This window comes from Phalacrocorax carbo, chromosome 2 (assembly GCF_963921805.1).
Source record: "Phalacrocorax carbo chromosome 2, bPhaCar2.1, whole genome shotgun sequence".
Lineage (NCBI taxonomy): Eukaryota > Metazoa > Chordata > Aves > Suliformes > Phalacrocoracidae > Phalacrocorax > Phalacrocorax carbo.
Genome location: NC_087514.1, coordinates 34,695,096 through 34,709,274, shown reverse-complemented (window position 1 = coordinate 34,709,274; position 14,179 = coordinate 34,695,096). Strand labels below are relative to the sequence as shown.

Sequence of the window (14,179 nt, the reverse complement as noted above, 5' to 3'; positions counted from 1 at the left end):
CAGGCATCTAGTTTGCATGCAGATGACTATGTTGTAGACATGTGGACTCGTGTCATAAACACTATCTTTAGTTGTCCTTTGCCTCAGTTCTCTGTTCATAAAAAGAGAAATATAGTTTGGCCCTCTCTTACAAGTATGGAGATAATGTTACTAACTGCAAGGTTCTCAGATAAAATGATGGAGCCTACCTACATGAATACATTAAAACCAAGGACTATAGTCACATGAATAGTGCTGATGTTCAGAAAACCCACCCAGACACAGCTGTTATGTATAATATTTAAGGTAGAACTGATCATGTAACCTACATTATTGCAGCTACACATAACTTTTCTGATTGGATCTTGATGATTTGCATTGTGTTTTTTACTCATATCTGCACATATAACCATTTCCCAAAGTTTCTTCTTAGTGCCTCTTAAAACAGAGACTAAGTACATCTTTTGCAGGACTGCTTCTCTCATAGTTTCCATGCCAGTGATTTTTTTTTCCTGCTTAGCATGATCGGTGTTTTCTTGATCATCTTGATCAGCTTTATTAATCAGAGAGATGCAGCCCACTTTATTTTTTCTAATCTTTATCATCAACTTTTAAAAGGGACTTTTACTGATTTTGAGCTTATTAAAATCACCGTTGAAAATCCGTTGGGAGCAGATATATCTTTATTTCTTGGAAGTTGCAGTAGTTAATGTTTTATTCCTGAGAACACACCTAGCATGTGTTAAAATTCAGAGATAACCACTGGCCAATAGCAGAGCAGATCCGTATGTGTACAGCAAAGAATAGACTTAAGCTCCTTCTCCAGAAGATTCTGATTTATATGCACTGAGATCTGAACTGACTGCACTTACAATGCAGATGCCTCTGCCCATAAAGATATCAGGTGTCAGGACCTCCGCAGTTCTTAGGACAGCCCTGTTGTTTGCATTTTCAAGGAGATACTGTTGTCATTTCATGTTTGCTGAAACCAAGAATGACTTTGTTCTCTTAATGAAAATAATGTGAGAATTTTAACGTGAAATTTCTTGGTTTATGACCTAGTATAATGGTTTCCTTGGCCCAATTTAGTATTTTTAGAAGCTTTGGCTTGTTGGTTTTGATACGCTTTACAAGCTAGATTTTCATCAGTACTCAGTCCCATCATATATTATTGTTCTCAGAGGGAAAAGTATCCCTTTGAAAACCACGGTATTTTACATGCATGCTTCCCCAGGAGATGAGTTGTTCTAAAAATCTGCACATTTATTTGATGCATAAAATTGAGTTATTTTGATACCTTAAAAAGCTGATCCAAAATACCATTGAAAGAGAATATATAGCTTTATGCTTTCATATTGTTCCTTTATTTGGGTGGTAGTTTGAATTTTCTGTCCCTTTGCCATCCTTTTACTTTAAAGTCATAGTCTTTAACATGCTCCAAAATTCTCATTGATTTTTATAACAATAAAAATGAGAGAAGTTGTCAAGCTAAGCATAACCATGCCAGTGTCTTGGAAGAGTTAAGCCAAGTGTGTTGACACAACGTTCTTTCTGCAGGAATGTGATGAGTCAGTTCAGACTCTAGTTAAAAATTTTAATTTTAGACAGACTAACTGAAAGTAATGGGACTTGTCTGTCAATTCAGTTATTTAATTAGCCTTTTACGTAGGACCAAGAGTTATATAGTCACTAGCATGGGCGGAAGTGTACTGAGTTTGTTTTGAAACATTATGTAGAATATATAACTCATTTAGCAAGGGATAGAATATAGAAAGTAGAAGACTTGCTGCAATTAATTAATCATGCAGAAAAGAAAGATTCTAGGCAAGCTGAAAAAAAAATCCCAAACAAACCTTGCCTTGGTACTGGTTAACCTTTTTTTGAACTCTTTTATGGTGTGTGACAAAGGCAAGGGTGTTTATCTGTGAAAAAAAAAAAAACAAACCAAACCTCATTATATGGTATTTCTCAAGATAAATGTGGATAAAATGTAAGTAAAATTTATCTAACTGGCTATATAAAACATTGTTTATGAGCAAGTTTGCATAAAAACCTGCCAAGGAGGCTTATTAAGAAATACTAATCACCTGGGCATGACTGAACAAGAGTGTTTAGCTTTGCTTATCAATATCGCGATGACTTGGTTTTATCTTACACCTGAACTTTTTCCTCTTTTCTTCTCATTTCATTCTGCTCTCCAGGACAAGTCTCTGATTAATTTTCCTGTGTGTATCAGAAAATAATAAGTTAACCAATTTAAGCAAATAATTAACAAGTGACTCCAGTCATTTAACTGTAACTCAGCAAATCTCGCCACAAAACCACGCTACAGAAATCCTTTAAGCCCTCTAAACTGGCAACACTTCACTGCTATTGTGAGTTTTCAAGAATAAAATGAAGAATATTAAGTTAAAATATAAATATTAAATACTGAAGTCGACCTAATAGTAATTCTCATACCTAACAGTAAACCTTATCTGTTGCTATGTAAAAAGCAAAAGTATCCTATTTTTATCCTTCCTCCCCATGAAAATACACAATTTTCTAATAGTGCCTGCTAACCCCTGATAGGGTTGGCAAATTTACTGTTAATCTGGATACAAAGCAAGCACAGGAATGTATTGAAGTGGCAAAACACAGATTTACTACTAGCTCATGGAGACAATCTTCACATGGACAATACAACATCAAGAATTACTCGGATCCAGTACGTTGGAGGGAGAGCTTCCCCCTGTCAAATCCCTTTTTGTAATGGTAATTCAGGAGGCAAATCCAGCTGTCACAAAAACACTGAAAATAAATTCCTACATGTACATATATACACATATACATACGTATGTATATACAAGCCAGATTTTAAATCTGTGTAACATTTGATATCTACATATGTTTCAGTCTGCTGTGAACAGCAGACAGAACAGTCACAGGAATGTAACTGTTCTGTGTCCTCAGTCTTTACCTCCTAACCCCTGTACCTGGCATACTGTGTTCTGACTGTCATCAGGCTTTCACGTCACCATTAGAAATGTGCTGCTTCAACAGACATCATCATGGCCTTGACTCTTCCATCACCCAGACACGCTGCTCTCCATCAGAGCAGTTGCACAGCTACTAGTTGACGTTTCATGGTGGCCTATATGCAGTGGTCCCTATGTGAGCTCTTGGCCATGAGGTGGCTTTTCCTGGACTATTTCCTACTCTTCAGCAGTAGTATTATTTTGTGAAAGACTGTCCAAACCCCTATGCTAAGTTGAAGGCTGAGAAATCTCAGAAGAAAGTTTTTAAGTATTAGCTGCTGACATACAACTATTATAGGTGTAATCCAGCTCTCCTCAGTTAAGAAATTCACTGCAACATGAGAATAATAAAGAAGCAAAATAATAACAATAGCAAAAATCTTTCTCATTTTTCTTCTCCTGGAAGATCACCTTCTGATCTAGGTGATCAAGGGCTGGAGAGTGCAGCTGCAGGACCACCACACACAGATGCACCTCTGGTTTCACAGAACCGTTGACAGAAAGTAGCACAGCACATCTGGAAAACTGAGAAGATACTACCTTAATAATTTTGATCTGTGTGAGTGAATGCAATATGAGAATCACCCTCAAAACACACCTTTCTGTTAAAGAGAGAGAGGAACTAAGTGTTTGTGAACTAGAATGTGTCTTGGACTTTGTGAGATGCTGCCCAAGGCACTCACTGATGTATGTGCGCATGCGTAAGTGATAAATAAAATCAGACAAATCAGATAGCTTTGTTTACCTTGACCTTAAGTAGTGGATGTAGCGTCTTCCATTTGCATATGGCACCATTATATTACTGTTGCTATGCTAATAGCATACCCCCTTAATGACTGTGTGGTATATACAATGAATAAGTCATCCATTTAGAATAAGCTGCATGGAATGATATTTGGAATAAGGAGGGAGGATCTGAAAGTGGGCTATATCCTCAGCCATTGTAAATTATTTTCAAAATTGTCCTGCAGCAACTATTCTTCAGGTTCAAAATATTTTAGAGCTTTCATATTCTTCTCAAGTACAGACAGGGCAAAGACCCTAGTGGATATGAGATTAAAATTGTAAATTGCACTTCATAGAATTTGGAGTGTTAAATCTCCTACTCATCTTTGAAACTCTGATGTAGCCTAGACATTGACATCTTCATAACTATTTTGGCAATATTTACAGCTTGCAGAACATGCTAAATAGGGTGGGTCCATAGAGTTTGACAAGTCAGAAGCCAGGCATGTTCTTTATTTTCTGTGTTTATTCATATTCATGGCTGTTGAAGTTGTAGCCTGATGTTTCACAAAGCAGATACTTTCTGAAGCCAAAAGCATAAATTCAAAGACAATTCAGAGCTCACAGTAATGGTCTGTTCCCTGTTACACCAAAATGAAAAAAAAAAAAACCAAACCAACCCTCATCATAACTTATTAAAGAAAGCTATGTATTTTTGCCGTATGATACAGTGGAGCTCAACATAATGAATCACCAATTCAAATGAAAAAAGAGGCAGATTCAATATGTGCAAGGATCTAGTTTTTATAGAATGCCTGGGGTGGTCTAAGTGCCTAAAAATGTGTGTAATGGAAACAGGCTTAGCCTAGATTTCCCACAAAGATTTGTACATATGTTTCACCTGGCATGATTTGTTGCAGCTAATCTTACCACCTTGCTTAATAAGTGTGCCGTGAAAACCGGTTATTTAGTTCTGGTACTGGCTTTGCTTTTCTAGTGTTTTATTTAACCACTATATTTTTAGGACAAAGTCAAAAGGAAGATGCCAAATGAAAAGGCACAGAAGTATCTAAGTGCCATAAATTTACTTGGTAAAGCTGAGAGTTGATGCTGGATTTGAGAAGTGTGTGTGAGATGGTGCCTTTGATCATCTTACTGGAAGCAGTTGTGCTGTGCGTTTACTCTCATGATTCACAAATTGTTCTGAAAAATCCTTTAACATTAACCAGCTCAAAGGCAACTTTGTCCTTGTTTGGCTCTGAACTGTTTTTTTTTTTTTTTTCCTGGGGAGGGAGGCATGACAATGTTAAGAGCCTTGCTGTAATGTTTTAGAGTTGTAAAGGACTGTAGCTATATTTCCATCATGGTATTTAGGTCTTAAGCACAAAAGGCTATTTATTTTCTAAGAAGTCTAAGAAGTTTGGTAATACACATTTCAACCAACCTTAACATTTTTATGTAAAAAATAAAAAGCCAGCAACCTCTATCAAATAAAGTAATACTATCGTGCTAGAAATCTTTTTGGTTCAAACACGTCATAATTTTATAAGTTTTAGAATACAAGCAAAGGTTTCTCAGTTGTTACTCATGGACCATTTATGAAATACTTGGAGGTGGGTGGCAGTGTTCTTCCAGGCGCTGCGGATGTGTTACAGGAGAGGGGCACTCAGTCTCTGGTATTACATGGGCGTGTGCCTTTGTAAGCCAGAGATGAAATTCCCTGCTGGCATGCGGAAATTTGCACACCGCTTCCTGGGTAGCAAGCTTTTGACAAGTAAACTCTCTAACTTGGAGATCTTTGGCTGAATTTACTGTAGTAAGGTGACTTTATGGCTCAGCTCATATGGTTGCATTAGGCTTGGTTAGTACAGGCTCCCTGCATACCCTGTCTCACAAGTGTGCCAGCAAATGGGAGGAGAGACATATCAAAATGTGTGTTTTATCAACATACTGGATAAATATGCCAGCTTATTGACAAAAATAGGATGCCTTCCAAGTGTGTCCACCACAATTCACTGTACTTGCAAAACAAGAAATACCGTGAAGCTATACTCCTTACATAGAACACATGGGAAACATACACACACACAAAAAAACCAAAACCAAAACCCAAAACCTTTTAATAAAGACTTTCTTATACGGACCTACATTTCTTACTAAGCTCAAACAAGAAAAGAACATGCTGCTACTTATGAAAAAAAAAAAAACCAAAACAACAACCCAAAACCAGAAAAACTCAACAACAACAACAAAACCCAAAACAAAACTGTTTTCAGTAGTGATAGTTGTTTAAGATTTGTTTTTATTTTCAGGAAGACTTTTATGGAAAGAACCTTGATTTTATTAGCTTGTGTTCTATTTTATACCACACTAAGAAAGAATGATTACATTTAATATGGAGAGCTGAGCAATTAACAGAGTTAATAGTCTTAAAGATAAGATAGGAATGTTTTCTGTATGTGATTGTGAGACCATCAGATTTAAAGAAAAAATCTTAACTAAACCACATGAACAAAACCATTATTGTGTAGCCTTCCCTTCACAATTACTGCAAAATTTATTTTGAAAAATCAAATTTACAGTATCACTTATCTGAAAGGAGTGTTTTGCTGTTTGACTAATTATACAATTTTAAAACTTCTGCTTACCTAAGGCTAATATTTCTTGGCTGTCAGTAGTGGATGACTTGACTTAGAATTTGAATGAACATCTCATACTACAAGCTGCAAGGTCATTTAGAATTTGAAAAACAGTGCAGGTATCCAATATGAAGAGAAATCTGCTGTGTGTGGGTCTGAATACTAGTGAACATTTTAAAGCTTGGGCTGACAAAGGACCAAAAGCTGTTCATCATTAGCTTCTTTTCTCAGCTGCTCTACTTTCAGGACTGCATTCTGATCTACCTAAGGCAGAAAGAAAACATATTAATATTTTACAGTAGTTATTTAGTGTACATTAATTGTTCATCATTTACTTCAAGATGCCAAAAATTCCCCAGAAAGCAGATTTTTATGAATGCATGCTTTGACTGTAAGAAGTTTCCTTAGCAAAACATGAAAAAATAGTATAAAAAATGGCTTTCCTATAGTACATTTTTCCATATTTAAAAATCAATTGAAATGAGTTTTCATATGACAGAAGTATGAAGGGTCAATTCATTCCCTCTCTTTAGTAGTCACTGAGGGGCCTGTGTTGGCAGCACTGAAGAAGTTCCGTTAACAGCGGTGGGAATAGCAGGATTTGATCATGTCATACATGATATCTTCTATCTTACTTTCATTCCCTTATTTTAAAGTTGCTCATATGCCAGAGTGTTTTGGGGACAGGATTTTTGAAATAAAACTCAGCTAGTCTTAGATATGTTTGTATTTGTGCAGCATACAATTTTGGTACGAAAAAGCCAGAGATTATTTATAGAAAATCTTACCAATACTTATGGACTAAGGAACAAAAGATAGATCTACTTAATATGTAAACCATTGTATATTATTTTAAATAGCATATTTAATGCAATGAGTCATTTGTCATGTAACTAGTAACTGGTTTTGTAGCACACACTATACAAATACAACAAATTGTTGTAGCAAATACAACAAATTCTGCTACTGAAGAAACTTTTCAAAATGAACCATCAGAGAGTATAAAATGATTCCATCTTGTGATGAAACTACTATGTTTTCCTAAACAAATACAGGCTTTCAACAAATAGCTTTTCATAGTCTTAATTTGCAAAGATACTTAGTGCGCTTCTTCAAGAAAAAGAAAAAAATATTAGCTATGGTGAAAGACGATGAAGCTTTGTACTCTTCCAGCACTGTGTAATGATACTTTGCGTAGAATTTCTTCCATTATTACATGCATGAAATATTCTGACATTTCAGTCATAATTAGGCTGTTGGACTTCACTGGGGCCAGGAGAACTGGCCTGAGACTGCATCCATGTGTCCACAAGGAGACTGGATGATTTGTGCATCTCAGGTAGTCCTGGGGACTTGGAAATTAGAAGGATGAATTCTGAAATGTTTTTTTTTCTAGTTTTTTTCCTGTAAATTTTCCTTTTTCACGAGTAGCTTGTCTGTCACCAATTGCTTTTCTTTTTCTTTTTTTTTATCAAGGAGTTTTTTTATGGTGCCATTTTGCACCTACTTTTACTGAACGGCAACTGCAGGCACTCTTTCCATTCAAATAAGCATTTCAGTGGTATATATACAGTTATTGGCTCTTGTTAATTAATTGCAAATTGGACAGTTTTCCTATACATGTGTAATCTTTAATGTAACTGTTGGTCAGCAGTGTGAAGAGTAGTCTTCTGTAAAGAATTTTTTGAGAAGTAATAACATTTGAAATTCTGCTATCCAGCATTTAAAAACACCTGATTAGCAAGTGAAAATCAGCTATCTTTTGCACAGATTCAAGTGGCTTTACAGGAAGGTTTTTAACGGAGTTTGTACAAGCCATGTGTACCAACCGATGAGCAGTGGACCTACCCAGAGATTCTTGTTTTCAGAAAGGGTGAATTATTATTTTTCCCCCTGCATTTGAATGGTGATTGAAAACAACATGCTGCCATCACATCTTGTGTGAAGAGTTGGAGGAGGAAGCCATCTTCTGAGAGTGTGCAAGGTCTACTGCCTGGAGCCATCATAGCAACACAGTATGTGATGGAGGAGATCTATAAATTGGCCTTTCCTGCTGCAGAGCTTGTGTTGCTTGAGGCCTTGGTTAAGCACACCTACGCAGGCAGCTCATTGCCGCTGTTAAAGAACACTAAGAGTTGTAAAAATGGAGGTTTTTCAGCTGTCTTTTAAAATATGTTGATGGATGTTTTGGGTATGAGGATAGTCCATAACCGTATCACACTTCCTTATAGTTCTGAAGAGAGAGCAAAATGGCATATGAACCTACAGTCTCTTTACACAGAACAACCAGAGTGGTTTGTTTAGGACAGTTTATACTATACATTGAGAACAAAATGCATGGCAGGGCATAGGAGGTAGGAAGCTTCCTGCATGTCCTTGGGTTCACTCAAGAACTGGAACCAGTATAACTCCTGATAAGGTTATTCCATAAAGCATTCCAAGATTATCGGAAGGGTTGCACTGTATCATAAAAGAAAAAAAAAAAGACCGGGTAGAATATAGCATGCAGAAGCAGTTTTCCAGCTCCTCCCATTGCATCACGTAAGTGACACAGTTATAGTTAACTTTGGATTATCAATCACTGTGAAACAGAATGAGGAGGTTGTGCATTTGAGCAGCTTTTTCACTGGTTTTGAATTCAATGATGAGGCTCTCGGAACCAATATTAGACATGGAAATGGCAAACTACAGTGAAGTTTTAGATCCGATGTATACAGCGCTGGAGTTTGAAACTATGCAGATTCTATATAATGGCAATGGTGAGTTCTGTTCTGTGGTGCAAAATCAAGCCGGTTAACAGAAGAAGTGAAGTTTAGTAATGCTATAAGGTGTTAGCTAAATGTTTTATAAATGGAGCATTTGGGGGTTGTTTTCAAACTACAAATCTGCTCTTTTACACTTCATCACTAACTCTAAGTTAATAACATTATAATTCTTTAACATTAAGGAAAATAAAAGAGAGGTTATATGTAATAAAGTAACTGAACCGTACTGTCATCAGTCAGTTAATCAAAGGAAGAAAATGGTGTATTCAGCAGTTGTTTTATTTACTGTAAGACAAATGAATAACTAGTATTGACAGTTTGGACATGAAAGTATATTTTGTATATAACATTCAGAAAGACAGGACAAAATTATCCAGAGGCTTGTGAAAAAAATTAGCTACTGTCTCTTGATGCCAAGTTTCTAATTGTTGGACTAATATTTCATTTATTTAAATGTTAATCTAGTCTTTCTAGGTATTTGTATACATGAACTAGAGTGATTTTTCTTAAAAATCACATTGGCTTTCTAGAAGCTAATATTTAGGTGAGGAAAAACTATTTGCGCTTGGCTAATGTAACACACTAACTTTAGGTGGAAATTCTAATGCAATAAATTTTTGAGAAATTGGATCAATAAATTATACTTGAAATGAGAAGCACACCGTTTCATTCCACCACCATTGACTACTGACCAAAAAAACCAAAAAGGAAATGTCAGTCTGTTAAAGTGAAGAAAAGAATCAGGCAAATTAAACTACTCTAAAATGGCTTTCCAAATCTTCTCATATACTTAGAATTTGTTTTACTCTATCTTAAAGTATAATTCATAGATCTATTGTAGTATGTACTTTTAAAAGACAGAACAAATATTTAGTGATTTGCAGGAAAAATACTTAGCACCTGCGTTTCCACATGTTCCTGCCATATAGAACCTAAGCTGGTTTTTATTGTTGGGCTTGAAGTTTTATCTGAATTTCTGATGTTACTTTACAGCAAGCTTAGTAAACAGAAAGGTAAATCTCGTTATTGATTTAGGAAGAAAAAACAGACCTTTATGCCCTAAGTGATTTTGAAGCTATCAACAATGATTAGGTAACTTTTAGATGATTTCTCTGCTTTTTGTTCTGATATGGGTGATTTCATTGGTCATTTGTTTTTTGCTGAATAGCACCTTTGAAGATCTGTTAATGTTACATAAAATGGGAAAGCAGAATAAGGAGGTTATGCTGCATTGCATTATGTGTTGGTGATAGAGCTTGTTATATAATTCACTGCAAGTTATTAGTTCACTAATTATTTGTTATTAGATGTAACCTTTTTCTGTTTAGCGTTTGCTTTGAGTTTAGGCTAAGTATTTTTTTATAGAATTTATAAAAACATTTTCTTGTAGCTACAGTACTAGTCTGGAACTGAAAGCTGCCTCATATGAAACTTCCCATGTGTCTTTTCTAGCTGTCTGAATTAATTAGAAACATTCAGAGAAGTTTAACAAGCCATATTCAGGCAGATCGTGCACTTCTGTTGAAATCAAAGAATTTTGCAAAATCAGGTCAATTTCTCAGACATTTTGTTTCAGAAAAATACCAAGGGAAATATATTCTTGCACACATACACAACTTATATTGCTGTGAAATAGTTGACCATTAAATTTAAATATTGTATTTTTAACTATTTTGCCATATCATTATGATGCAAAATTACAAAACTCCAAAAGAAAGGTTTTATATTTTTCTAGCTAAAGTAATTCTGCAACTTTAAAAAAATATTTTTCCAGGCATGGCAAACTTAGCTTTAAAATAAATTCTTTACAAAACTGAATTCTTTACTACCTTTAAGATTTCATTTTTATTTAATTGATTTTAAATATAACTCCTATCAATTATGTCTCTGCAAAACAGAAAAAAAAATGCTGCTTCTTCTCTATTTGTCTGAAGAACTCTGTTTAAGCTGTAAGCTCTTTGGGACACAATGAAAATTTTGTAAGATATTTGTGTAATACATTTCAGTTGGATCTACTACAATATGTGTTGTACATACAGGTGAACAGTACAAATAATATGAATCAATATTAACAGTTTTACTTTTTGATGGGTCCACTGTTCATGAACTCACGCACTTGACTTCTGAATGCATGTTTGAAAAACTAATTAATGTGACACTCTTTCCTCTCCCTGACTGAACAACTGCGGATGTTTAGGGCATATTGCAAACAGTTTTCCTTTCGTAAAACCAGAAGCATAACAGAAAAAGCTTTTTGCTTATTTCTTTTAACATGGCTGTTAAACACTGTGACTCAAAGAAGAATAAATATGTCTGGTTTGATTTCACGTGAATTTCCTCAGTATTGTTTACCATAATCAGTGACTAACTGTTAATCACATAGCTAGTATTCTCTTGTGCAAGTGAAGTCTGTACCAATGTTCCTTTGGAAAAATGAGTTCAAGGAAATAACACTTAGACAGTCTTCTTAGCGTGCACCTTTTTTTCCATTAAGTATTATGCAAAAACGGTCTTTTTTTTTTTTTTTTTTTTAATGTCACATATGCAGTTGTATCTTTGTATGATAGTTGCCAGTTATTGCCAGCTCCTATGAGAACTGGCATACAAAATCTTTGTCAGCTAACTAGGCAGCACTGCTTTGTGCCAAAGTTCTTCTTCATGTTAGTAAGGCTGTATATGTAATTATGCATGCAGAGTTACACATTAGTTTTTAACCCCTTTCAGCCGGAAAGAGTTTAGAATAAACCTATTTGTTGTTGCAAGCTTCATAAATTCTGTTAACATCTCTATAACTTTGAAAACGCTCATCTGAATAAGAACCAGATGTAAACAGATACTCTGTCCTATATAAATAGTAAGTGGCAATTAAAAGAGAAAAGGCCAGAAAAAGCCTCCATTTAAGTACAAATTGTTTGTGAGGTGGTTCTTGGGAGTCTTGTCCATAACTACGTATGTTGTTCTTGCCTCTCCTCAGACAGTTCAGGAGAAGCTGTCAACATGAATGCTGCTGACAACGGGGTCAGTAGTCTCTGTGCAATATGTGGAGACCGAGCGACCGGAAAACATTATGGCGCTTCCAGCTGTGATGGATGCAAGGGATTCTTTAGACGCAGTATACGGAAAAATCATGTCTATACCTGCAGGTATTTCAAAAGTTTGTCTAGAGGGACTAAATGAATGAATTTAAGAAAAAATACATACAGACCTTTTGAGACTTTTCAGGTATTTTCAGCTATTTCTTAAGGAATCCTAACCAGCATTTTTGATGAACATGTGGTTCATTGCATATTATGATTGGAAAAAATGTCTTTTGTTCAAGACTACTTGATATTACACATGCAGATGCCACATTCCAGATGTCTGTTGATACTGTTGATATCATCACATCATTTAAGAGCTGTTTCACTTTTTTATTTATGATTACAAAGGTCATCTCCTGAAAAAAATAAAATAAAAGAAAAATCATCATATTGTCACTGGCAATGTGAAAAGTGTAATTCTTAACTGTTTTCTAAAAATTCTTTTCAATTTTTTTTCTTATGAAGGCAGTTTCTGAATAAAAAGTCTAAGATTTACAAGTCTTGTTTTAAGGGCTGTACAAGCATGTTTGCACATCTTCCCACTTTGTGTGACACATTGCTCTTTTGAGTGACCATTTCCCCCCCGTCAGTCTGAATGGCAATCTGCTAATTTCCAGACGTCTGGCTGCCCAAATTATCACACTGCAGGTCTGTACACCATGTCTGATGAATTGCTCTGTGCATGCACGAGTCCATAAAATGTCAGTTTCAAGCCGTGCACAGAATATATGGAAACCTCTGTGAGTTTAGACAAATCACTAATGGAAAAAACTTTTTATAAGAATGGCTTGTTGCTGGGAATGTTGTTTGCTTTTCTCTTCCTTGGTTCCTTAATGCTCTTATATGGAAATCGGTCCCTTATAGACATACCACAGTGATATAGCATAGACATATCCCTAAAGTGGTGTAACAAGAGCTGATATAAGTTATTTCAAGAAGAGCTCTGCAAAGCATAGATCTATTTATCTAACAAATACATGCACAGCAAAAAGGCAGAAGCACACAATGAGAGGAGGGAATGGCTCATACACATTCCTCTTAGGCACATCTGTAGAAGTGCATGGGAGCTTGAGTAAGTCTTCTTGGAGTGTCATGATCTGTGTGTTTCCTTATGTCTTTATTTCATTATATTAGAAAATTTTCCTCCCCTTTCCTGTTTAGGTTGTCATCTGTAATGATACAACATGTAGCTTGTTCATTGATATCCCCAGGAGTAAACTTTGCCAGCCAGGGGTACTGGTTTTGCAGCTAAGGGCTCCTCCATGCCATTGACACTTGGCATTTTCCTTGATTGTCCTTTCCTTTTTCTGTTTGTGGCTTTTTTGCTTTTTTTCCCACACCACCATTTGTTGCAGCCAGTTACTGACATCTCACAAATAAACTGAGGTATAAATGATGCATATAACTCCAAAATTTTCTACACTTGCCCATTCCAATGCATATATGTGCCTGTAGACACACATGTATTCCTGGAAACCAAGCAGGTATGAAACACCTCTCGAGACTGATTAACAAAAAAGAAAAAAAAATCCAACAGGAGAAAGTCTGTGGTTATAGGCATTGTTCTGACAGGCCAGATTAGCTGTGATTTTTGTCTTCATAATCAGGGTACCACTTTATTAATGCTTTATACATTTACCTTTTCTTGTCTCTGATAGATTCAACCGGCAATGTATTGTTGACAAGGACAAAAGAAATCAATGCAGATATTGTCGTTTAAAAAAGTGTTTTCGAGCAGGAATGAAAAAAGAAGGTGAGAGAATCATTTATTATTTGATATACAAAGATAAAGAATCTGAATTAGATTTAAAATGTAATAAAAATTCTAAAAAAGCCCAGCAGAATAATTTAATGGGAAAGATGCTATAATGCCTTCATGATAGAGAAATGCTTTTATACTGAGGTGAAATATGCATCATCTAATTTTCAGGTAGGTAAGCGGTTCTAACTCTTTGAGCATTAGGAAATCTATG

The 14,179-nt window shown here is 35.5% G+C and overlaps 1 protein-coding gene across 3 annotated transcripts in view; it reads left to right on the top strand.

The window, feature by feature from the left end:
- The window catches only part of HNF4G (hepatocyte nuclear factor 4 gamma), a 63,795-nt gene that overhangs the window by 32,374 nt on the left and 17,242 nt on the right, over window positions 1–14,179 (top strand). For 2 of the 3 annotated variants that reach the window (XM_064442517.1, XM_064442516.1), the window contains 2 exons: window positions 12,101–12,269; window positions 13,865–13,959. In XM_064442517.1, the coding sequence (XP_064298587.1) occupies window positions 12,124–12,269; window positions 13,865–13,959 (241 nt within the window). In that variant the 5' untranslated portion in view covers window positions 12,101–12,123. Of the gene's footprint in view, window positions 1–8,948; window positions 9,121–12,100; window positions 12,270–13,864; window positions 13,960–14,179 lie in introns of those variants that run through there. The other variant, XM_009502592.2, reaches the window with a different exon arrangement.